This window comes from Phocoena phocoena, chromosome 7 (assembly GCF_963924675.1).
Source record: "Phocoena phocoena chromosome 7, mPhoPho1.1, whole genome shotgun sequence".
Classification (NCBI taxonomy): domain Eukaryota; kingdom Metazoa; phylum Chordata; class Mammalia; order Artiodactyla; family Phocoenidae; genus Phocoena; species Phocoena phocoena.
The window spans coordinates 106,139,475-106,166,729 of NC_089225.1; the positions used below are offsets into that span (position 1 = coordinate 106,139,475).

At 41.0% G+C, this 27,255-nt stretch overlaps 1 protein-coding gene across 1 annotated transcript; it reads right to left on the minus strand.

Annotated features, from left to right (window-relative positions):
- Positions 1-2,501: 2,501 nt before the first annotated feature.
- On the minus strand, positions 2,502-22,373 carry SLC16A14 (solute carrier family 16 member 14). The gene is made up of 4 exons (XM_065880995.1): positions 22,115-22,373; positions 16,431-16,574; positions 9,065-10,042; positions 2,502-2,653 (listed from the first exon to the last, which is right to left on the minus strand). The coding sequence occupies exons 1-4, from the start codon at positions 22,371-22,373 to the stop codon at positions 2,502-2,504; spliced, it is 1,533 nt and encodes a 510-aa protein (XP_065737067.1).
- Positions 22,374-27,255: the final 4,882 nt, after the last annotated feature.

The following is a 27,255-nucleotide window of genomic DNA, read 5'->3' on the forward strand; positions in this document are numbered from 1 at the left end:
AATCAACGAACAACTGGACAGACTGAACATAAGCAGGTCTCACTTGGATATTTAACTGAAGCTGGGTCATTGGATAAAAAGTTCGTATTTGTGATGTACAACTAGTAGTGCAAGCGTCAAAATGCATCAGCTGTATAGCACCATTCCCAGTATTTAACACCACCTCTTGTTAATTTGGTATTGTCAGTAAATGAAAGTAAGGGAGTAATGTAGTCAGTTTTAAAACACACAACATGTTTTTCAATCTATCATCCTAATTTAATGGTAAATATATATAGAGAAAAACGTTGCCTCAGCATTTAAGATTACCTTTATCAAAAACAGAGAGCTGGGTTCTTTCACAGCAGCCAAAGATGTCATGATAACAAACGGGTCACTGTGTTGGACCAAATGGAGTATGACATGCGATTTATGATCTAGAATAATTTACAGGCAATTCTTTAATCGTTGGAGGTAATATTGCATATGTTAGCCATGCTTTTGTTTCTCCTTTCCATTAGCCGCCTTTTACGATTATTGTTATTTTGGTGGTCTCTTTCATTACCCAACCCCTCCCACTAGACATTAGAGCAGGAAATCGTGGAGATGAAACAAAAAGGAAACGTGTCCGTGTAATCACTTGTTAACAGCTCTAAAGGGTTTGGTGGAGTAAAAGACTGAAATGGATGGCTAAAATTAGGCTGGGGTAACATTCTGTGACTCCAATTACTAGTACCATTCCTGCCTCTAATTACCAAGGATAACTGAGAATGGTCTGTACTCACTTTAGATAAATTTGACCCAAGACACTGGCCATGATATTAAAGCATTTTTGTGTGTGTGTGATGAGCAAATTGTAAGTGGAAATTTAAATAGTTCTGAAATATGTGTAAACAAGTAAGGCAGCCAGAAATTTCAGAATGATTCTGGGAAGAACATTCTGCAGTGTGAAACATGTTTGGCTTAGAAAAATAGAGATCTCCGATAAGGGAAGAGCATTGTGTGATATCATGGATCACGGTTATCTTCTGTTTGAAATCAACCAAGAGAACTATTTTAAAAACGGTGCCGAGCTCAGGCAGATGAACTGTCCATAGAACAGCAAGACACTGGAGAAGGGCTATTTGTTACCACTACTGCAATGTCAAGTGCACAGACATTTGGACCAAGGGCATTTTATTATCCTCACAACCTGATAGTCTCATATTTGGGATTAGTAACATGCTTGACAGACGATTTAACCACCAACTTTACATGTTAACCAGCAATTCGTTTTCTATTTTATTTACTGGGCAGGAGAAACTCAGAAAAAATGTTTTCTATAGGCCTCAGATCGTGCTCATAAACTAAGAGGCCAATGAAATGAACAAAAGTGCTTGAATCGTAGCCCTTGATTCAGTGGTTGTGTGCATGAATATGACTTTCACTAAGGAGATTATTAATATTTATTTGTTAAGGTTTTGTCTCAAGGTTCAGTTTATAACTGGATAATATTGAATTAGGAGTAACGGCAAATGCTCTTCTTAGAGAAAGATTTAGAAATTGTATGCCCTAGCTGCAGAATTCTTTAATAAAAATATACACTGTGTTTCTTTAATTGTACCAAATATATTACCTTTGAAGTTAGAGCCTGCTTTTGTTTGACACTGGTAGATCAACAGCTCCCTGTAACAATTTCTGAAATCCAGCATAGTCTTCTGCTTAAAACCCATTTACAGGTTTTCCCCACTATCTGAAAGCAGAGTGTTCTGTGAAACCTGAACTGAAATGGCATAAAGCAAAGAAGCCATGACCTTAGGTCACATCTTGCTCATGGATGCACAAAATAGATCGAGATCAAGTACAGATGCTCACAGACACAGTTCACGGCTATGGCGACTTGAGGCTGAATTGCCGAATGTGGCTCCCCGGAAGGAGCCTGACGGCGCCACTCTTGCTGCTCCGGCCGAGCTGCCTCTATAAAGGTTCGCAGCAAAACAAACGCTGAACGTGGTTCCCCTTTTCTTTTTGTAAAAGCGAAAATCCTCCTTGGGTTTCTTCTGGTGAGTGAAAACAGGTACTAACGTAGGTCTTTCATAAAAGCAAAGCAGTGGAAAGCGCTTTCAAAAAGCAGGGGAGACCTGTATCTGTAAGATTTCCAGAAGCACTTAGATACCTTATTTTCATCTTAAAAAGAAGTAGTTGGGTTGAAAAGCTTTAATTCTTTGTTTTCAAAACTGTTTCTAAAACCCTAGTCTTAGTGGATGATGAGATACTTTTTAGGAGGGCGTTTCTACCAATGATTTAATAGGCTGTCTTTGCAGGACACGGTCATCTCTAAGATGCATGTAGTCCTTAATGCCTCTCCCTGCACAGGAAGGCAGTGCTGCTTTCAAACGAAGCCATGACAATGGCATTTACAAACGACTGTGCCAGTTATGGGACAACGTACTTTCCCATGATATGTCACAGGCTCCTCACAGCAACCATGTGAGGTAGGCATGAGTATGGCAAAGAAATCTTACATGGAACATAACAGGACACTACACATTTGCACCATCTATGTATTTTTTTCTGGACTGTCCTATAATTTGAATGCACGGTTGAATGAGTAAAAAGAGTATTCCTACCATGTAGAGTAAACCACATATATAAAAGGAAAAATCATATTTTTGTGTGATGTCGTAGATCCACCCTACAAAACAAAAAAGAATATATTCAGTGTAATGAAGTTGAGAAAATAAAGTCAAGAACTCAAAGCAAGCATTTATTGCTACTATAAATAATTCTCTAAGGATTTATTACATGTCATTTAATGCCCCAACCGTTCATTTAGCCATTTTTAAGTCTGGGCTGTTGGAACCAGAGTTCTTGGTGCGTGGGGACGGCTGCATTTATCTTTGAAGTCACTGGGGTACTTTTAAAGGCACTGAAACAGTAGCTGGCCGACCTATAGGGAGAATCTTCTGGCCCACAGCCCTTGGGGTAACTCTCAGGCCGGCACAAAGCCAGCAGCAAAAAGTGAATCTAATGATTTTCTTTTTACACACATATAAACACAAATCTTTTCTAAAACCTGAAAACTCTTCTGAAGAAGATTCTCGTGTATATACAAAGAGGCTGGGCAGAAGACATTTGAACTTTCATTCATTCTGAAGTATAAGGGTAAATATCTGTTCTAGAAAGAATCAAGATTTCCAGGTTTTATAAAATTCACATTTACAGCTATAAACCTTTAATATATATATTTAAATTTGTGAAAGTTTAAATTGCCAAAGACATAGCTTTAAATGCTAACTAAATTATCGGTCCTTTAAAAAAAATACTTTACTATTATAGTCTAATACTTTCATATAATGATCTTACTAGGGCCTGTAAGATACTACCATATTTCATGGATTCTAAGGCACCATGAATTACGTGATGCATCGTTGTCTTATGTATCAATAAAAAAGAAATGTATCATCAATTAAAATATGACTTGATATTTTCTTAGAACTTTGTACAAGCTATTCTGATTTCAGAGCTGTTAAAATGTGAAAAAGGAATCTCAGAAACTATGATGTTTCATTCACTTCAGTTATTAATCCTAAGGATCAGTCACGTGTCTTGGTGCCCACATAGCCAGCTATGCAAACTGAGAGGATTAAGCTATATACAGAATTTTATTTATGGTAAAAATGTAAATATAAGCATTCACTTTTTCCATTTCAACAAGTGCATTAATTAGCAAAGACATAAGAAAAATATAAATGATTTAATGATCAAACACAGCATTCCATGGTCACTTTAAGAAAATTATCTTTTAAAAAGTTTCTAATTGGCAAATGAACGCATAAACACAACTTATAACCTTCTCGACCAACAAACAGCTACACAAAAGCAACTGCTAAATGTGTAAACTACTATCTCTGACTTCCTGTGGCTTATCTGTATCTCTTGTTTATTGTGTCTAGTGCTTAATGCACCTGGATGAGTCAAGGCTGTCATAAAGAAAAACAAACAACAGCATCGAAAATGTATACTTTTAAAAAACCCCTCAAGAGCTATGAACCTGGATATACTTTAAAAGTAAACCAAGTTTTTGAGTTTGTTATTTGATATATAAAAGAAGAGAATACCAGAGTCCTTAGATGTGGCTTAGTAAATGTTCTATCATCTTTTCTTAATTTCCAGTTTGAGACTAGAAGGACAGATAAGATTAAACATATAATCCAGAAACAGTGATTCAGCTTCAGCATCGAATCAGAAAGACACAGTGACATATGAACAAAAACACACCCAACTTTTGCTCGGTGCCACCATTTGTCAGCTGTGGACCACTGTGAATTATGATGAAGTGAATAATTCACTTGCAGATAACGCTGAGTGGTGTGTCTCTATAAGCAGAGTACATGACAGCTCTATCTTCAGCTACAATTTCTAAAAAAATCAATACATATAAATGAGGTTCTCATACCCCACTCATCCCATATGAAAGCTGATCTTGTCAGTGTAACCGTTAAATCCTCCCTTTTCATACGATCAAGTGATTGAGAGTAGGAAATGATGCCTCTAAATAACCAACAGTTGAAACAAGTTGATTTCGCATCACTGCCTAACACGGACTCAGGACAAAATCCTCACTGGAGAATTAATTTGTACTTAGTTCAGACTATTTATGTACTTTTCGGTTACAAGTGTTTGAGTACAAGCTCCAGGGCTCTGTGATATGGCCCCTGTCCACCTCTCTTGCTGCCCAGAGCTTAACCACAAGCACAAGCCATTCTGAATATTCTGGAGTTTCAAACATATTTGTCTTGACACCTTGTCTGTACATGTACTATTCTCCCTTCTGGGGGGACAGTAATAAACCATCACCCTTAGAACACCCTACCATCTCCTTCCCACTGCTCCATCCTCCCTCTTGTCTCCACAGACTACAGAAAATGTGTGCTAAGTGTGTTACATATTGTTACAGCCTTATGTTGAATTAATTATATTTTAAGACCTTGCATCTTTCCCCTAAAAGTATAAACTTTTGTAAAAGCATCTTCACACACCCTATTCTTTTAAAGTAACTCACAAGTCAATTTCTCAAAAAGTGCACTCAACTTTACCAAACAAGTTTGGTACAAATTGGAGTAGTCCTAAATTTTATGTTAGATTAATCCCATAGGTTTTTCCAATCTACCTTTATCTGAAACGATTCCAGATCCTGCCATCTCCACTAGTCTGAACTCAACCCAGTCCCAAGTCAGATGCAAAGCAGGTCAGGAGACAGTACTTTACCATGTGCTTTGGCCCAACACATGGGGACGAGCTCTTTAGAAACAAGATGTTTCAGACAAGATGCCCGCCTCATTCATCCTTCACCATCTCTCCCTGTAGGCCTGAACTCATCAGTCCCTTGGTTTGGAGCTTGGATCCTTGGCAGTCCTGATCCAACCATCCACTGAAATCAACAGCTTCAGAGTAAAATCTGGTTCCCTATTAAACTGCATTTCTTTTTCATTTGAGTCTGTCAAATGAGGAGTGACAGCTATTTTTCTTACTTATTAAATAAGGGTTCCCAGCTCTTGATGAAAAAACATTACAAATTATTGTTAGGGTGTTATACTTTGTGCAAATATTGGAGATACATGTAGGTTCTTGGTCAGTCAAATCTGGTGGCTGAGCTTTGCTATACTTTACCCTGGAAACATCTAGAAAAGTACTACTATTATATCTTTAAAAGTGATGAACTGAATGCCCAGTAACATTATAAATGAATTACATCACGAAGTTCAGGTTGCTGAGTGACATGGTTGAAATGTCTGTTCAGTATCTTTGATTGAACATTCTTCTCCTAAATGGAAACGTGTGATTGTCCAACATGCTACTAAATTGTACCAGACTTTTTAGTGCCAGTAGGAACCGCTTTGAAAAATGGAAAACACATTCATTTCTAAACCCATTAAAAACGAAAAAGCTAACGTGAACAGTAATTTTCCTTCTAGCACATCAAGGTAAGTAAGAATTTCTAGCCAACCTGGAATTTCTAGCAAGAATTTAATGCGGTTATTTAGTCACTCGTATTGCCAGGCACTTCGGCACTATCACGCGTAAAGGCTGGCCTTGCATCTCTTGCAATATTGGCTCCTTGGCCTGGCAAGTCAATGAATTAAACACAGTACAGTTAGCCAATCACGTTGTTCAGCGTTCCTCAGTGCGTGAATTCAGTGGAAGGAGAAGAAACAAACGAAAAGAAGGAGAGGTCCCTTTAGGTTGCTGGCCTGGAGATGTACATCAGAACATTGATTTTAGAGTCCCCATGGCAGCCTTTGACACATATTCATGTCAGGTTTGTAATACAATGGTTTCTACCATCTATGGTGTATCAAATTCAGCTACAGACTCCACTTCTAGGGAGGAACGTTGAAGCAAGCAGAGATCAGACCTGGTGACTGAGGGTTGGGTATAACTCCATGTCTTCTTCTAGTTATAATTCCTTTCTGTTCCGCTCAAGAAAGTGCACTAGAATCCAAGTGTGTGAAAAGGAAATGACCATAGGGATGGGATAAGGAAACCATGCTGGCAAACCTTGGTGCTTTAATTAACACTGATCATGAATTACTTCTGCCGCACCTCACGGCTGTGGTGTGATACTGCTATTGCAATCTGATGGATCAGTATCAAATAATCGCAGACCGACCATTAGAAGCAGAAAGTACCCCTTGGATCCTGCAAAGAAACATCAATGGCAGATTCTGTTTCCACATACGATGTATCTGAAGGACTTCCAACAAGAGGGTGGATGAGCCACTGATAATGTCCCCATCCCCTTAATGGATATTTAACTCCTTTGGAAGTTACCATTGGTTGACTGATCCAACCCCCCAATCCCAGTTCTTTTCTCCTTTCCTTCCTTCCTCTAGTACAGAGGCTGGAAAGTAAAATTCTCCAATTCTCAGTTCCCCTTGAAGTTTGGACTAGCTGCGTGACACAGTTCTGGCCAATCAGATATAAGTGGAAGTCTTCTGGGACTGAGTCTTTTGTTCCTTCCTTTTTCTTGTTATAAATGAGGATGTAGTGGCTGGAGCTACTGCAGGCATTGTGTGACCATGAGGCCACTAGCATGAGGAAAAGGCCAAGAGGATCTTGAGATACTGCCCCAATATCATCTAGTCTCTGAATTCTAGATTTCTGGTTATGTGACACAAATCTCTGTTTAAGCTACCATTGTCAGGGTGTTCTCTTATAACCAAGTGCATCCCTAACTGATAGAGAATTCTATACTACGAGATCACTGAGCAGTACTGACTCTTCCACTGCCAATATAATGGTCTGCAGCACTGCTGTAGATATTCACTGGCACCTAGAAATGCTGGCCTGCATCTCTGTATAGGAGCAGCTTGATCCAGGAGGGGCCCCATATGTAGCCTCTGGGGTTCCTAAAGCAATTCTTGGGCCTTAAACCTTTTGTCAGCCAGCTGCCAGTGTTGTCAGCTGAATAGGTAAAAATCTATGATTTCTTGAGCTTCAGTCCTGAGGGGGACTTAAAAATGGTTGTGTTGGCATAAGCCCTCTGCCAGCGCAGTTCTAGGACAGGTGACTGTAGGCTCTGTAGACAGACTGGGAAGCAAGGGGTGGGGGGGGCTTTGTCCTGCACCCATGAGGTTCCCCCATCCACTGGGAAGAAGTATTTCTGCAGAGGATATGAGGATAAAGGGCCTGGAGCAGCCAGATAGGCAGAGGATGGGGGCACCTGAACAGGTGAGATTCTACCAGGTTAGCTTAAAACCCTGCACAGAACTTCTGGCAGCTCTGACAACTGTCACCAGTCCTGCCTGGCCTGGCTGCCCTACGAGCCACCTCCACAGAGCACCTTTGTTTTCACATTTGGCCCCAGCCCCTGCCATACTTTGTGGGCTCCTGCCTCCAATCCCTGGACAGTGGGTAGACTTTGTCACCTTTGCCCAGTACCTGGCCTCTTGGGGACTGGGTCTACCTACCACAAAGCTTAAAACCTGCCCAGAATGACAGGCTCAGAGAGGTACCTGGCCCAGACACAGGACTCCTTGGTGGTGCCTACGGCTTCCGGTATACCCGATGCAAGAAGGAAAATCTCCATTGAACTGAGGTGAATACATGTGAGAGACCTCACCCTAGATGTTGCCAACTGGTGGCCTCTGGGCCAGAGGTAGGCAGAATGTCCCAACTCTCCCCAGATGCCCACTTCCTAATCCCTGGGAACTGTAAATGTTCCCTTATGCGGCAAAAGGGACTTTGCAGATGGAATTAAGTTAAGGACCTTGAGATGGGGGTTATCCTCGATTATCCGGTGGACTCAATGTCACCAGCATCTTAAAAGTGAAAGGAGAAGGCAGGAGAGTCAGAATTAGAGAGATGAGAAGATGCTATGATATTGGCTTAGAGGATGCAGGAAGGGGCCGGGAGCCCAAAAGCAGGAAGCCTCCAGAAACTGCACAAGATGAGGAAATGGATTCCCCCCGAGAGCCTCCAGAAGGAATGCAGTTCCACCAACACCTTGATTGTGGCCCATTGTGATCCACTTAAGCCTTCTGACCTCTAGAAGTGTAAGATAATACATTTGTATTGTTTTAGGCTACTAGGTTTGTAGCAATTTATTACAGCACCAGTAGGAAACTACTACAGGGCTAGATCCACGGAAGTGCTCTGTTGGACCTACACACAGTGTTTTGAACAACTGGAGATGTTACCTAAGTGCAGAGTCCTAGCTTCTCTTGGACAGCGGGGGGAGGGGGCTAACCATAGAAGAGCTAGCAATGATTTTCTGTATTTCTTGGTGATGGAAATCCGCTGGAGCAGGGTAGAGGCTGTCTCTTTCGGACGGGGCAGGGGCTCTGCACTATTCCACCGTGCGCTTTACCAGCCTGGTCATTGATCTCACAGGTTAGGGATCAAAAGTTCATCTACATTCTATATGAAAGAATGACCTCTAACTTGCTAAAATTTATAACAGAAATTGGGGGCAGGAATGGGAAAAAAAAAGGACCATGTACACAAATGGAAACTTCCTTCTTATTCATCCTGGACTTTTAACACAAATGAGAACACGACTTTCTACATGCACTCTAAGCTCTTAAAGCCTTGAATGGTTTACCTGCAAAAGGTGGTCCCAGCAACGCAGAGATGCCGTTAGCACAGATGATGATGCCGTACGCGTTGGCTAAGTGCTCAATCCCCACCAAGTCTTCAGTCACCACCGGCATCAGGGAGAAATAACCGCTGGAAAACCCTATCAGTGCACAGATGACTGCCAGGCCAGCGTACGTGTGCATCAAGGGCAGAATAAAAATGCTGAGGACTAGGGTGAAGTTGGTCATCAGGAAGACATTCCAAACGCTGATGCAAGGTAAGTCGGCCACAACGCCGAGGATCACTTTTCCGAAGATATGAACTATTGCTATGATCGAAGTCAGAGGGAAAACATCGTTTTGCTCTGATAAATTATACAAATTGACTATTTCTGGGAGGTGAATGAAAGGGATGACAAAGCTGCTGTACGCAAACAGAGCCCAGAAAATAAAGGCAACAAACATCCGATTGGTAAAGAGCGAGGCTGTCCCAAAATAGCCCAAGTACCAATCCTGGAAGCCCTTCCTGACCCTCATGGTCAGCCGGCTCACGGTCTTCAGAACCCGAAAGGCGCACATGTCCTTTCTGTGTGCAGCCTTCTCGTGGCACGCCTGGGCTGGCATGTCCCCGAGGGAGTCCTCGGTGCCGGGGCCGCCCCCCTTCTCTTCCGCTCCGCCCAGCTGTCCACTGGACCGAACAGATTCGGTGGAGTGAGCCGGGAGGACGTGTGGCTCTTTCCCTTCTGGGTCGTCTCCATCCGTCCCAGGAGAGAGGGGCCTCATGAGCGCCCCGCAAACACACAGGTTCAGGGACACCGCGCCTTGGATGAACATGGCATTCCGCCATCCGTACTCTGCGCACAGGTACTTGAGCAAAACCGTCATGAGGAATGTGCCAAACCCGGTCCCGGTGGTGCTGAGGCCCTGGGCGAGCGCGCGCCTCTTCTGGAAGTACCTGCCCACCATGACCACGGCCGGCAAGTAGGCCATCCCGCTGCCAAAGCCTGCGCACCCGAGAGGGAAGAAAAGGCACACGGCACAGCGTAAATGGCCATAGTCCGAATCTGCAGCCTTTAAAGATCATCTGCATTTTATTATGTTAGTTTCTATAACTTTTCTTTCAAACAAAGAAATAATCATGATTGTAAAAATGGAGCTCGAGGGGCAAGTACCAATATTCACCCAAAGAAGCCCACTTCTAGTCCATCATTTCCCCCAACAGGCTTTTCAGCATAGGTCACTCCAATAATAATAATAAACTATTATATTAAATAAATAAATAACAAATATATATATAAGAATTAAATAAATAAAATAAGTCTGCATTCTCACATCAGAATATAAGCTCCACCAGGGCAGGACTGTGTCTGTATTATCACCGCTGGTATGCCGGGCACTGCTCAGAGCATGCAGTGTGTGCTTAGTGATTTGTTGAAAGAATGAATGGATTCTGAGGGCTCTGCTGCTAATTGCCCTTAATACACAGGAAAGTACTCATGTACAAGGGGATGCAGAGTGACTCCAGGCAATTTACAGAAGCCTCAGGAATGGGCCAATGTGTTCCCAAATGAATTAGAAGAATAAAAGGAATTAAAATGTACCTATAAGGATACGTAGCTTACTAGATGTCAAAATCACCTAACACGCATTTGCGTCTCTGGTTTTTAATTGTATCTTTCTTAGAAAATAGGAACGGTTTGTGATTTACGGGCACAAAATTAAAATGCTGGTGGGGAAGATTGTGTCTCTTGGGGGCAGGGTGTACTGGGAGTGCTTTGTGCTTTCTGCCCAATTTTGCTGAACCTAAAACTGCTCTATAAATGAAGCTTATTTAAATTTAAAAATAAAATAATGTGAAATAAAATAAAATGCTAGCCAAGAGGTTGAGGGTTGTGTTCTTAACTTCTAGGTACACACAGAGGGAAACCATAAGCCCCGCTTCAGGTGGTCATGGGGCCACACACGGTTCTAATGCTCACAACCTCCTGACATTAGGATAGCAGCTTGACAGGAGAAAAGAGACTTGGACCAAGAGCACTCCCCAAAGCCGAGAAGCTGCCCTAGTTTCGCATCATTTAATAGTTTCAGAATTACTTGAATCTGGAAGGAGAGCAGAGCGGTCATACATGCAAACATAATGACAATTACCACTAACTGAGTGGTGAGGATGTGCCAGTTGCTTTTCAGGCTTTATCTGATTTACGTTTCACAATAATCCAAAAGCTACCTGTGATTATACCCATGTTATAAAAGGGGGCATTGAACCTCACGGAGATTCAGAAATTTTCACCAGACCCTGCAGCAGGTAACTGGAGAATCCGGGTTGGAATTCAGACCCAGCTGCAGAAGTCTGGTCCCTTTCCACTGCCTGCACTGCCTCTCATCCTGAACTGCTCATCTGCCCGGCTGCCAGCACATTGCTGCAGAAGGATTTTGCTTCAGTTTCTAAAATAAGCTCCAAGAAGCAACCTGCCTCCTTTATTTACCTTAGAGCAGTGATAATCTTCAGCAACTGTCAGGGGCCAGTAACCAACTGCTCCTCAGATGGATAACCTTGTTTTAAGAACAATTAAGCCAGCTTCTAAGTAATTCCCAGCGAAAGCAGGGGCAGGTCCCCAAGCCACCTGCCAAGCCTCAGCGAGGGAAGCAACATAGCAATCATTTGCGTGACGGGGTAGAGGAGGATGAACAAAACGGCTACCCTTAATTTTGAACCAAACTCTGAATTAACTTCTATGAGTTTGAAGTCCGCAAAAGGCAGAAATCTCTAATTTCCTAATATTTAAAAGGGACATAGAAAAACATTCAATAGTCCATAAACTGGTCCTACATCCTGACTAGTTGGTTGACTTCCAGTTATCTGCATGCTGTTTGAGAAAATTAATTGAATTCTGAAGATTTCTTTGGCTAATATGAATTGTGAGGAGCTTATCTCTTTATAAAATCTGGTTGTTCCCTTTGCTAGAATGTTCCTGCCCTCGGAGAGCCCTAGGGCTTGGGCCCCATCCCCTGCTTGCAGTTCATCGTCTCAGTAATGCTCACATGACCATCCTACTTTATTATTTTCTATTTTTATTAAAAAAAAAACTTTGGGGGGTATAATTGATTTACAATGTTGTGTTAGTTTCAGGTATACAGCTGACCATCCTACTTTTTTTTTTTTTTTTTTTTTTTCGGTACGCGGGCCTCTCACTGTTGTGGCTTCTCCCGTCGCGGAGCACAGGCTCCGGACGCGCAGGCTCAGCAGCCATGGGTCACGGGCCCAGCCGCTCCGCGGCATGTGGGATCTTCCCGGACCGGGGCACGAACCCGTGTCCCCTGCATCGGCAGGCGGACTCTCAACCACTGCGCCACCAGGGAAGCCCATGACCATCCTACTTTAAAATGCAAGCCTCTCTTGCCCTCCACTTCCATTCCCAATCTCTCCTACCCTACTTTTCTTTTTTCCTATAGTAAGTACTTGAGAGTATAATTTACTTTGTATTGTGTGTGTTGTTTATGATCTGACCCCTTCTCCCCTACAACTACCACTATAAGCTCCATGAGGGCGGCAGGAATCTTCTTCTGTTGTGTTTTCCGATACATCTCTTCCAAGCACCTAGGACTGTGTCTGGCACATAACAAAGGAATGGAATGAATAAAAGAAAGTTCTCTGGGAAAGTAAAGTGATCATATTTTGAAATAATAGCCACCTTTCTCATACCGGTTAAATTGATACTTCCAGGGTTAAGGTACAAAATACTCAGCTGAAAAATTAGTGTATCAGTGGTTATTTTGAAAAAATAATTATTTGTTAAAGAACCAAGAAATTCTTTGATATTAAATATTGTAGCACAGTATTATTGTCCTTATGATTGTGCTGGGGAGATGTGTAGCAGAAAGAACCTAGCTGGCCTTGGGTTTAAATCCTGGCTCCACTCCCCATAAGTAACCGTGTGACCTTGACCAAGTCAGTTAAACATGCAGCTCATTGGTGTTGTGTTCCTGATGTATATGTAAGTGCAATACACCTATGTGATAGCACACTGTCAATTAATGTTACCCTCTTACCACTTATAACAGGCTATTGGTTAATGAAACAGTTTGAATCAGATTCAGAGTAAGCTTTTAAAAACCAAGTGGTTTAATGAACTCCCACATACCCATCACCCAGCTTCAACCGTTATCAACTCCTGGCAATTCTTGCCTCAATCCCGCCTCTACCCCAACACACACACACACACACACACACACACACACACACACACACACACACTCCTTCCTCCATATTATTTTGAAACAAATCCCAAATATATCATTTCATGTGCAAATATCTTAGTATAAATCTCTAAATAGAAGAATTCTTTAAACTGTATAATCATATCAGTATCTTATCTGAAAAAAATGAATAATTCTTTGATATCATAAAATATCCAAAGGTGTTCAAATTTCCAATTCTCTCATAAATGACCATATTTTTTAAAAATGTGTTTAAATCAGGATCCAAGTAAGGCCCACACATTGCTATTTGCTGATACATATTTTAAGTCTTAATTTCTCTTTTTTTTTCTCTTGCAATTTACTTGTTGAGGAAACTAGATCATTTGTCCATTCTGCATTTTGCTGATGGCACAAAAGTTTACTTTTTAAAATTTGATTTGTCATTGACAATCACCAGCAACCTAAATTTAATGTGGTTATGGATCTCTAAACAGCAGCAGAATGAAATAACTAATAGGAACCGAATTGAGGGGCAAAGCATAAGAGTAGGACCAATTATAACTTCGTTTTAATAATAAACACTCCCATGTGTGAGAAAAAAAATCCGTTCCTAATGCTACAAGCATCTACTACCCTCTCCATGTCCTTAACAGCATCTCCCCTTCCTAATGTGACTTTGTGATTCGTAGTCAGCACAATTATTCTATGAGCATATAGAACAGGCCTTGGGGATATCGAGGCTCAAGCCCAGTGGTCAAGCAGGGCCCTGGAACAATTCTTCACCACACTCAGGTTTAGAGGCCAGGCTTGTACCCAGATAAGCCAGGCAGAAGAAGGCCCAGAGGGAGAGAGAAGATCCTGGGGTTCTGAGTAAAAAGCATGCATAGCGGGGAAAAGCTGTCGCCAGAAGCCAAGTTTAAGAGAATGGATCTCTTAAATGGCAAAGCTGAAGAAGTCTGTCCAGATTCTCCTGGCTGAGTAAGATCGCTCAAACAGATGTTAGTTTTCTGCTTAATAGGAGGACATCCATGCAATTTTAATTGCCTAGATGTTAAAAACCAAATACAAACAAATCTGCCTCAGATGCTTTTTGTAATGAAGAAAGATGTCAACAAAGTCTCTTTCACACATACATTATTGTACAGTGACATACATATATATATCAATCAGTTGCTTTTTAAAAATTTTTGTTTTTTATTTAAAAATCTCTTTAATTTATTTTTTTGTTGTTTCAATCACTTGCTTTTTGCAGATCTTTGCTTCTAACTTTCTTTTATACTAAATAGGGGTCAATCAGCTTCACCATGCCTCACTAACAACAGCCCAACGGTATATAAGCTAACTGATTTAGCTGGATTTTCCACTTAAACATAATTATATATATACATTTGTGGAGGACGTGAATACACTTATTTTCAGAGACTTTCTTTGGGTGTTTCCTGTATTAAAAAGAGGGAGCAATAAAGTGTCTCAAGAAACACTTTCCTTTCACTGGCCTCCTGATTTTTTTTTCCGAATTCCTTGTATCCCTAAATATTTGTTGATTAAATAAGTGAATGAATAAACAAATGAATGAATACGGAGATCATATTACTTGAGAACCAATAAGCAACTAACTGCAAGAAATAAAATTCCACTTAAACAAAGAGTCTAACCATAGACATCTCTAGATGATGGGAAGAAATTTCAAGTCCCGGTTATGGGGACCAAGTCATAATCCATGTAACCAAACACCACGGATCAAGTTCCTAGGGGCTCCCACGTGTCTGCCCAGAGACCCCAGTGTGGCTCCTTAGTCCCAGGGGAAGGAGTTTATTTCCTCACCTATAATATAAAAATCCCCGTGCCAGCTCTATTCATTGGACTGTTATGGGGCAAAGTTTCTAAAATGCCTCAGGGAAAACATCCTGAGTTGTTCTTTAAGAGCTGTTATCAAGTCCTTCAGACCAATGGTTTCCAAACTCAGCTTCACAGGATACAGAAGTGCTTTAGGTGTATATGTGGATAGATGTACATTACAGAGAACCAACTTGTCAACTTATAGGGACAGTGAGTTTTTATGTTCACTGTCTCCTGCTACCATAAAAGCATATACTTAAGCTTATAATATAATAAACATGTTATATACAATAACAATTATATATTAGCTAACATTTGCTCAAGACTTTATTATGCGCCAAGCATTGTGCTAAGTGCTTCATACAGATGATCTCATGTAATCATTTCAACAACCCTGTAAACCAAGCACTCAATTATCCCATTTTGCAGATAAGGAGACTGAGGCATAAGTAAGTTAAGTAACTTTCCCAAAGTCACACAGATAGCAAGTGGAAGAAAAAAAGCCAGAATTCCAAACTCTAACTTTGAACTCTTATGCAAACACTGCCATCAGTGTGCCACTTATTAGGATTATAGCTCTGTACTCAAAAAAGTCAGGCTGGCTCTGGTTCACTGAAATACAATTGTATGAGTAAGAAACTACTTACCTGTGTGCATTCTGCTACCTGTTGATAAAGGAAATTATGGCCGGGAATACATTTTGCAGAACAGATATGCAAACTGGGCTGCCTGGCAGCCAATTTTTATACATCTCCTGGGGACTGACACTTCGCTCTGGATTTGATTCTTAGAGTCTCTACATCTATGTGGGTTTTGCTGCTATTCCATTAATTTGAACAGGGGTGAAGGAGAAAATGATTTTTCTCTGATTCACGCTGGATTCTGCAGTTATTAAATGAGAGAATGTTATTACTATGTCCGTTTTGTTACAAGAGAAGGGACTAGCACTTAGAACCAGGTATAGAAAATTTAATTAAAATCTATTAGGAAGGCCAAGTACAGCTGTTAGGTCGTTTCCTCATGCTTAAGGCATATTTAATATCTTATATTAAAAAGTATTTCCTGGAGGATAGGATATGGTTGGGTTGGGGTGGAGGAGACAAAGGGACAAAATATTTAATGGGTCTCTTTTCCTTACAGTGAAGTTCATTGCCAAAATGCCCAACAGAAACATATAAAGTCAAGTTTAAGGGAATTCCCTGGTGGTCCAGTGGTTAGGGGTCCACGCTTCCGCTGCAGCGGGCATAGTATAGGTTCGATCCTTGGTCGGGGAACTAAGATCCCGCGTGGTGTGGCCAAAAATATAAATAAATAAATAAATAAAGGCAAGTTTAAGAAAATCACTACGCTTACCGGCTGCCACTCCGAAGGTAATGAAGAGATAATGCACGTTTGCAGCGTAGGCACTCAACACCCAGCCCAGCGAGTTCAGCAGCCCTCCGATGATGGCGGTCTGGCGGCACCCGCAGGTGTTAATGAACAAGCCAATGAAAGGTCCTGTCACAGAACATTGAAAAAAGAATGACTAAAATGACTAATGGCATTTTATTTTCCTACTTTCTTAGGGAGTCCTCATATGAAGACAAAGACTACAATATTACTAGAGCTCTCAAGTAAAACAAACCAAAACCACACCCCTGCTTTATGTGCAGAAAGCTCTTGGCGTGCAAAGATAGGTTTCAGTAACTTCACTGGAGAGCACAAGGTTCTAGATTTTCAAGGAAGACAGACCTGAAATAAACAGACCAGTTGAGTTCATTCTCTTGTCTACAGCAGAGGTCCTAAATTAGTGGTCTAGGTGCCCCGTCCAGCCTGTGGATGCATTTTGTTTATCCAGAACAAAGTTTAAAAACGTTTTGAATCAGTTGCCAACATTTAAAAATTAAGATTATTCACAAAAATCCAGTGGCCACACAGAATACCTTCCCACACAGTGCAGAGCAGCTGGACCTGTGCAGCAGCTGACCCTGTTTTGCTGTGAAACACCCTCTCTAGTTTGCTGCAGTCTCCACCCTTCCCTGCAGCCTCGTATTTGACACCCTGCCCTCATTTACATTACTTGTTTGGCCCCTGTATACATTTGAGTTTTTTACTGTAGATCTAAAGGGAGTACACAAAGGGGGGTTCTCAGGACCTCCATGCTTCAAGAAAGGAACCTATAGCCTGTTTTCATGAGGATATCCAGATGCAAACGAAGCCGGAAAGAACTCCATTGCTTCATACATACTTTAGCCTCTGCTGACTCTCAGTCCCTGACTGGACCCATCAGGCTATGCATTTATGACACTGTGTGGAGATTCAGGTCTACCCCTGGTTGTACAATATTTGTCAATACTCACAGCAATGCAGTGTATGATACACTTTCTCATTGCTTACTTTATATGACGCTCTAGTTTTTGTCAACCTCTTTGTTTCCTTCCTGATTTTGTGGCAGCTTCTGATGTCATTGAAGCTTAATGCTTGCCTTCGGGTCAGTGATTCCTTATCCAAATAGCAATCCGTATTTTCGTAATACAGTTCAAGGCTGTACTCAGCATTGCATTTTAAACATCATCTTAGTTTTTGATCATTATTACTTTATATAGTTATCAAACCCTATGTTCAGGTGGGACTATTTCAGGTTAAAAACTTGTTGAAGTCTAAGGAGCTTCCTCTTGTAGTCCAAACTGAAATAAAACTCTCCTTTACAATTCTAACAATATTCATGTACATAGTTGGGTACAGTCTGCTAATAAATTTTTTTTTTGTCTAGTGATTTTGAGAGGATCCAATCCTGAAAACTGAGAAGATAAAGACTTACTAATTTAATTAACCCTGCTGTATTACAGAAAATAATTCAGTAGATAAACCTCTTAGAATAGACCTAATCCAGTAAACATCTTATACAAATATACTGTATTATGTATATTATAAAATAAGCACATGATATAAACAATATATAAGCTAAGCACATGGATATAAACATCTGAGGAAATTACTGGGGGAACTGAAATTCAGAAACCGTAAGTTGAAGAGTGCCTTTTATTTCTCTATAAATATTTTTATTTTCCTAAACCCACGGTCACTTCACCACTTCAGATCTCAGATGAGTGGGTTAAAAAAAGAGAAAAATGCATGATTCATTGGTTTGCTGTTAATAGGTCTTTTAAGATATGAAGGGTCAATGCATGACAGTTCAGTGGAATGATATTTCCCACATTACAGAAAGGACCCAGAAGCAAGTTTTTCTGTGATGCTATGATTATGAAACACTGCATTAAGAAGCATTTGGGGGAACAAAGGGAGAAAATTCCCAAATAAGTACAGATATTCGTATCTGGAGGAATTCTATATATCAAAAAGAAAGTATTGCTTGCTTTACTGAAAAGAACATTAAGATGATAACGGTGTCTGGCTTTTAGTTTATTGATTCTGGCACCATGTGTGCTGCAGCTACAGTCATTTATGATGTGCAGATGGGCAAAGTCAGCCCCAGAAATGCTGTGAGTCCTCCATGGTTACATAATATAGATTTATCAAAAAAAAGGAAGTCAGACCCAAAGTTTCGGATCCTTAGTTTCATTTTCTAAGCATTGTTTACTGATGGTCGGTTGGCATCTCCATGATGGAACTGCCATTCAACAAAATGAAAAGAACTCCACACCCAGTCTAAGGAGAGGGGAAAATAAGATTGAGATGCAGTCCTTTGGCTAAGATTCCCACTTTTTTAGAGGAATTCATTGTTTTGGAATGAGATTATACACCTTGTCAGACTTTCTCCTCTTCGGAAGGAATCTGAATCTTGGCCCATTTCCCACATAATAAAGTCTCGCATTGCTGCAGGAACACGCTGAGGAAGTCATGATTTCTTGCCCATCCCAGCATCTCATAGGTTGGAAAAAAGCTCAGGTGAGGAGAGAAACAATCTGAGGTGAGCCTTGGCATACAATCATGGATGAAAGTAGCTAGTTCATTGAATACCCGGTCTCTTGGTGTAACCCTTCCCTGCAATAAATCAATGGCTCTCTGCCTTGGCTGATTGTCGGAGTCACTTAGGAGCTTTAAAAAAATCATTAAAGAAAAACCCTGATGCTAGGGTCCCATCCCGAGAGATTCTGATTTAATGCTCCAGGTGCAGCCCGAGAGGCATGGTTTTTAAAAGCTCCCAGGTGGATCTAACGTGTAGCCAAGATAGACAACCACTGCTCTAAATCTACTTAGCAAGTAAATGACCTTTTGCAGCCTATAGCTACCCTTAACAACATGGCTTCTACCAAGAATTATTCCAAGAGCTATCACAAAGGCTGCTGTAGATACTGCCAAGGTGATTACATTTTTTTAACAATTGGGACCTTCTGCAGGAACTGGCAAAACCCATGCTAGCAAAGAATGAAACAAAAATGAATTGAATTCCCCATGTGCAAGGCACTGCCCAGCAGAGTGCTTTTAACTCTGTAACATAATTCATGGAAGTTTTAAATTTGAAAGAGGTAACTCAATGTCCTTACAATGATTAGAAAATGAAAACAATTTATATTTATTCACTTCAAACATATTTTCAGTCCTCATTTAACGTCATGGCAGGCAGTGCGGTACGGCGGACACCATTTCAGAGTCCAGAGGACCAGGTTTGAAGCCTGTCCCACACTTACTGGCTACAAGTTAACTTCAGTAAGTTACTTAATGATTCTGAGCATTGCATGTTCTCCTCTGTGAGATCAAGATGATGGTCTGGCCTCCAGGGCTGCTGTAGGATCAAAGGAGGTCATGTACATTACACGCACTTGGCATGTAGTAAGTGCTAAATAAAGGAGAGCTCCTTTTTGCTTTTCCAAGCAAACAACATATCTGCCGCCACCTGTACCAGCAGCTTAGATAATGAATAGCAATTTAGGGTCATGATAAACAGAATAAAAGACGTTTCATTTACATAACTATGAGCCTTGCTGTGCTGTAATTTCTGAGCTGCAAGACAAAAGATGTTTATCTGGCAGACACCTTTCCTGAAGAAAGGTTAGTCTACAATCTAAAGTTCCAATGTCTGGAAATCAAGGACTCTCAAACAGAATTCAAAATCCACAGTTACCTCCTAATTAAAGATGACAATCACATTTCATCACCATTATGAGTTAGGTGTTCTTATTTGGGGGATCATCTTCAGAACCACATCCAATAATTTCAGGACTGATTTCCATTGCTTATTCCTGTAGAACTTGTGAAACACAAAGTAATACCGAAGACAACCTTCTTAGACGGTTTGGAAAATACTGGGACAAATACCCTGGTCTTTGGCTGAATCTTCTTTTTTGCTGTATGAGCACACTTTCTAGATTGAATCTGTGAGTATCTTGTTCTACCCTCTAAACATTTATTTTTAAAAAGGTAAGAAAACTGGGTTTTTAGTATTTGGGCTGGCCAAAAAGTTCATTAGGGTTTTTACGGCCAAACCCAAACGAACTTTTTGGTCAACCTATATTTTAGAAGCACAGTTTTCCTTTACTGACTTATTGAGAAGGTAGAATTATATCCAACACAAAACTAGCAAATTCCCTGCACTGAGGTTAACCTACCTGCACTTCTCATATGATAAACAGTCCTGGTTTGAACAAGGCCAAGGCAGGGTTGAGGAGTCAGTTCATTACAATTATAGGCAAAAGTGATTTATCAACAATTCTCTCTCACACACATAATGATGCCCTTATTTAATTTAAAAACTAGATCAGTAATAATTCCTTGTGATAAACACATACCCCCTGTACACATCTTGAGAAATAACATTCTGTCCTTGTTTTCTATCATTAGCACTGCCACTGTTATTAATGTCGCTGGGATTATCCAAAATAACATTGGCTGAATACCAGCCAAGATCAACAAATCTCTGAAGTGAATTCAAGCAATTAATTACCAATGTGGAAATCACTGACAAGGCACAGGCTCTTGTCAAACACACAACTGCCTGTCATCCGCATACTCCCACAATACTAGGAAGAGATTTGAGGCGTATTATGTTTCCAGGATAAAATATATCACGAACCCTTTAAATTAAAAAAAAAATTATATGTAAAAATATGGCTTTTACTTTCAAGTAAAGGAATTGAACAGCTTTACGGTATAGTGGTAATTACCTCGTACGACTGTTGAGAGAATTAAAGTTAAATGAGATGATGTAAGGGAAAACACCTGGTATATAATAGGTGCTTATTAAATAGCAGTTGGCAGTAAAAGCTGTTTAGTTCTCAAACTGAAACACATTAACCATAGCAACGTATCATATTTATAATAATTTCCTTGTTTAGTAACTCCAATTAGATAAGAATTGCTTTCATAGATTGCTACGTGGTTAAACTACAAAATACAAGAATATGTTATTATTCCCTCCTGTTAGCTATATCAGTAACTTTTCTAAAAACAGTTTAATAGATTTTTCAATAACATAGGATCAATACTTCAAATTGAAAACATTAGAGCTCTGAAATAAGATTATTTACTTTTACTGTGTTTTCTTAAAAATTTTTATCTTTTAAAAATATTCATGTGTTAAACAGATTTGTAATGATAGGTAATGAATTATAACGGTTAAGAAAACAGAGTTAGGGGTAAAAATTCTAATGCTCAATTTTTAAAATACTCCAAATGTTTACCATACTCGAATAGGAATATCACACAAAAGGACAAATCTTGTGTGATCCCACTTATATGAGGTATTTAGCACAGTCAAATTCATAGAGACAGAGAATAGAATGGTAGTGGCCAGGGATGGGGGGCTGGGAGGAGAGGTGGCAATGCGGAGTCATTGCTTAATGTGTAGAGTTTTATTTTGGGAAGATGGGAAAAGTTCTGGAGATGGATGGTGGCGATGAATGTGCTCAATGGCATTGAACTGTACACCTGGTTAAAATGGTAAACTTTATGTTATGTGCATTTGACCACAATAAAAACAAGAGCAACGTCCACTAAAATGTAATATCTAACGTTTCAACAATACAAAACATTACTTACAGTGAGGAACTGTCATTTTATAATTATTCAGTTTTACAACAGGCCACATGTGAACATACCCACAATCAAGGTGACGCCCATGCTGAGGGAGCTGACCCATGCCGTCAGGCCACGGCTCTGATGGAATTCTTCAAGCCACTCCACATTGAGGACTCCCAGGGCCATCTGGGAGCCCATGATGAGGATGTGCACAAAGAAAGAGGAAAGGACCATCATCCAAGCCCATCCGCCATCAATGTCTGGGTGGGGTTTAAGCGTCTTCTTATCTTTGGGGTCATCTTCAAAATCATACCCAATGTCTTCATGACTTGTATACATTTTCCAAGATGTTCTGAAATACATATGACAGATAATTTCATTGAACATCAAAACAAATAATCTCCACCTTTCTGGAAAGCTCTACCTACCCATCAGAACCAAAGTGGCCCCACCATCATATTAGACCTTTAGATTAATCTTGTCCTTATGCAGATTTGGGAACACTCCTCACTTTTTCATAGGACCAAATGCTTTTATGAAACCTGTTTCATCTTTACAGTCATCCTATATGTAAGTATTATTATGGCTATTTTAAAGAAATGGAAATAGACTCAGGGAAGTGAAGTGCCTTTCCCAAGTTCTCATGGCCAGGAGGTAGTATATATAATAGCTAGACAGGAAGCCAGGAATTGAACCCAGCTATTCCTGACTCCAAAGCCCATGCCTTGTGTCCCTTATTGAGATGGAAACTGACAGGTGACAACAAAGACGTTAGAGAAGGAAGATGCCTGGCCTTAGACAGGGTAGCTTGGCCTTGCGGAGGGGGGGTTGAGTGGGCGCCTGGCAGAGGCTATGGTTCTCAGTTTTGTGGGTCCAAGTGTTCAATTTGTTCAATGCAGCTAGAGTGGGTTAGCCTCAGGGGGACTGACTCATACGAACCCAACTCAGGAGAGATTGGTAAAGGAGAAGGCCAATTTATTATCTTACAATGGGAGATAGAGTCTTCTAAAAATGGTGATATTTATGTCTGGTATACAAGACATACTTTCACCCCCTCCATCCACCCCCATTCCCAGCATTTACCTGGGAAGCTAGAAAATTGCTTAGAAAATTGGAAATCAGATTACAGAAATTTGGATACCACAATGGCATACAGGTTACCAGGGAGCCAGGGGCTAGATCTTGAAGAGCCTTATGTGCCAGATAAGGATTTTGGAGTTTATCCTGTACATAATGAATAGTTGGTGGCCGCATTTGCACAAGGAAGAGATAAGATGGGACCTGTGCTTTGCGTAGATCTATCTCTCAAGTTGTTCAAACAAGAGGAGGGGGTTGGATGGAGCTAGAGGTGACACGATGCCAGGTCAGGGGAAGTCTCTGGTTTTGTTTTATTTTTTAGGATGAGAATGGAGTGTATGCATAAAAACTGAGGATAAGGAGAGAGAGAATGACTAATCCCAGAGGTGGTGGGACAGGGTTGGTCTTGATCAGGAAGACTGACCCATCCTCTGAGACTTGAGGAAGCAGGGGGTAGATGGAGAAAAGATGGTAAGTAGTCGGATTTTTGATGATGGCCATTCTGATCAGTGTGAGGTGAGATACTTCACTGTAGTTCTGATTCGCATTTCTCTAATTATCAGCGATGTTGAACATCTTTTCATGTGCCTTTTGGCCAACTGAATGCACAGATCTGTTTTGAGAGTAAGTTCCTAAGAGTTCAGAACTGCTGGTCCACACTTTGACTCAGTTTGGGTCTGCAGTGCCTGCGGTGTCACACATCACTGCCTTTAGCAGGACATTCAAGATGGACTGTAACAGCACAGTGATGGTGGAGACGAAGACCAGGACGCCAGCTACTTGACTTTTGTCACTCTATGTGCCCACCTGCAGACTTTAGTTTTGTTTAAAATTTAAAAGAGCAAAACAGAGTGCCAAAGCTGCAAGGTGAAAAGCTTTGGTTTGGAAAGTGAAATTTGTAGTCGATACATGAATTTGAATAATGACTTTAAAATGGAAATCTATTCTTTGTTTCAAGTAATTTTAAAACAGAGGAGCAAATCAGAAAATAATGATTATTACTGACCATGACATGTGATTATTACTGAAAATCATTTTGTTGCAGTGGAGGAAATTGGTGTAAAAAACGGTCCCAAATACACTCGGAACACCTCCAACCATGGGGCTTTTCTCCGCAGTGTTGTGACGTGGACAAAACGACAGAGAAGCAAATTGTGGCCCAAGTGCCCAGCTCTCAGCCTCTTTTAGGGAAGCACACGGTGCCATCTGCACAGACTCTTTCTGTACGCCCCTGAGCTAAGAATTATTTTTTTACCTTTTCAAAGGCTATGTGACCTGCAGAACTTCATATACTTACTCTCTGACTCTTTATAGGAAAAGCTCGCTAATCCCCAGATTAAGAGTTTGTTGGGCGGAAACAGGTGCTAAGGAACCAAGGATGCCAGTGGAAGAGCAATGGATCTGTCCTGGGGCTCATCTTGACTTTTCATTTCTCTCATACCCATCATTTTCATCTTTTAAATTATTCTGTCTCTTAAACAGATATCCAGTGCTCAGCCACCACACTTCCTGCCCATGTTGCTGCTCTCTGCTGCGTTCTTCCCTTCACCTCTCCATTACTGAGGATGCTGGGAATAGGAAAATGCTATCGTACCATGTAACTTGCCCACCCGGTCGAGTTATCCTTAGGATTAAGTCCAAACTGCCCTGTCTGCTTCCAGGCTCTCCCCCCGCGTTATCTGCCACTCTGCCAGGTCCCTTCTCCTGTTCCTCAGCTTTGCACTCTGCTCTCCAGCCCCATGGAAGCACCTGCAGCTCCCTGAACCTGGCACAGTCTCTCAAGCTTTTGTGCATGACCTTCTCTTCTTTCGGGAACATACTTCTCTCCTTCTAATCTCCTGGTCCTCTTTTGCTCATCCTTCAAGATTCAACTAAATTCTAATAGTGAAACCTTGAAATAATGAGGAAAAAAAAACCCCTGCAAACATCTCTAATATCCAACATTAGAGTACATGTTAAATCAGTCAATCGTGGTATAGCCATGCAATGCAAGTGCACCATCAAAAATAAAACTGTATGGGCTCTTTGAAGACAGAGAAAGAAGGTCACGCCAAGGTTGAATTATACTAGGTGGTCACAAAATGGGGCACATGAAATAATTCCTTTTTGGTTGTTGTTGTTGTTAAAAATAATGTATCTGTAGGAAAAAAGGACGAGTGAAACTAAAATGTTGATGGAGATTATTCTTTGGACGATTGTCTTCCAAGTAATTTCCTCTTCTTTATCTCTTTGGTAAAAAAATTCTAACTAAATGTATATTAACTTTATTATAAGAAAGTCAAGGCCCCTCTCTCTATCTCTTAAACATCATCTGGTTCAGCTACTTGCCTACAGTAGATTAGTGGCAATTCAGAGCCACTTCCCTTGGGAAGTCTAGTCTGCATTGGGCTGTAGGCTTGTGTGTGTGTTTCCCACCACCCTCCTCTCCCCCCACGAGAGGACAGTCTGCCTGGAGATAGAAAGGGATGGGATAACCCTTGCTCTCCAAAGCTCACAGCCCATAACCGAGCTACCCTGTCAAAAGTTCCAGGAGGATGAAGCTAGAAAGGGTTCCGAAGTGGTGTCTGATGGTTGTCTTCCCTTCGCCCCTGGTAGTTGTACACAGAATCCCAAGGAGCCAGAAAGAGGAGAACCAGGCAGCTTGATAAGGGGTGTGACTGGCTTAGATGAATAATAGCAACATTGTTTTACAATCTGTGTTTAATGAGATAAAACACACAACTTGGCATTTTCCTAAAGCCCACCTACATGGAAGAAAGACTTTGAAATAATAATAATACAAAAGTCATATTTTTTTCAACTTATGAGTTGAAATAGCATTTTTCTAAGCAATGTTAAGAACTTTATATTTTCACTGAATTATTTATCTTATGGGTTAAGAGATGCAGTTGCCATTGAGCTGCTCTTGACATTTCCAGTTTATCTGTTCATAAAGAAATGACGTTAAATGGCGTTTAATGGAAAAGTTTTCTTCAAGAGGCACAGCTGTAAAAAGCAAAGAAACAAACAAAAAAAAAAGAGGCACAACTGTGCCTGTAGAAAATAGTATCAGATGGAGCCTATGGGTGGGTAAGACAAAATTCCATCAGATCCGCAGGAGGTCCCTGAAGATCTTCCAGGCAATGGGGTTGTCTGCATTTCACACCCAAATCTCTCTAAAAGTCATTCCTGTTTTGACTAATCAGAGTTATCTGACTGTACAGCCAGATTAACGAAAACAAACAAAAGGCAACAGAAGAATAAACGTCTGTCCCCTCACCCCCAAGTTTGCTTTAGCATTTCAGCATTTATGTAATAAGATACAAAATAATCATTTGAGCATTAGGCCCCTCCTCTGCACCTGGAGAGAGAGGGAGAACCAGGAAGGGTTTCTGGGCCACCTCTCGCCAGGCTCCAAGTCTTTCTCCACCATACGGTCTTCAAGCTCCCCCATCTTTTCCACACACTGACACACATGCAAAATGACAACACGTGTGGGACACTGGGGGAAGTGGAGCAGTGAGCGTGGGGTTTCTGCTAAGGACTGATGTGTAAAATGTAACCCATTCTGGGCTCACCTAGAATGGAAGCTCTGCACATAACGTTAGGGCCTTGCACTGAAGAAGCTGAAGGAAGGAAATGGGAAGATTATGGAAGATTATGGGATCAACAGTCAACTCCCCATTCTTCCCTAAAGTGAGTTTACTACCGGTGAAAGAGAAACCATTCATGGGGGAAATGAAGTAACACACGCAGGCTATGACATGGAGGTCAGCTACGTATTTACCTGGTAACTGGCAGAAGTGAAAATACTATATAGCCTGTTCGAGTGTTTCAGAGATTAAAACGAAATTAAATTTTCCACAACTCTGTTAGGGGAGCAAGTTTTATAAGCAAGTCATTGATTTTTTTTTTTTGCATTACGCGGGCCTCTCACTGTTGTGGCCTCTCCCGTTGCGGAGCACAGGCTCTGGACGCGCAGTCTCAGCGGCCATGGCTCACGGGCCCAGCCACTCCGCGGCATGTGGGATCTTCGCGGACCGGGGCACGAACCTGTGTCCCCTGCATCGGCAGGCGGACTCCCAACCACTGCGCCACCAGGGAAGCCCAAGTAATTGCTTTTTAATTTGGCTACTGTTGATTATGTTACAATGTGGTGAGCTCA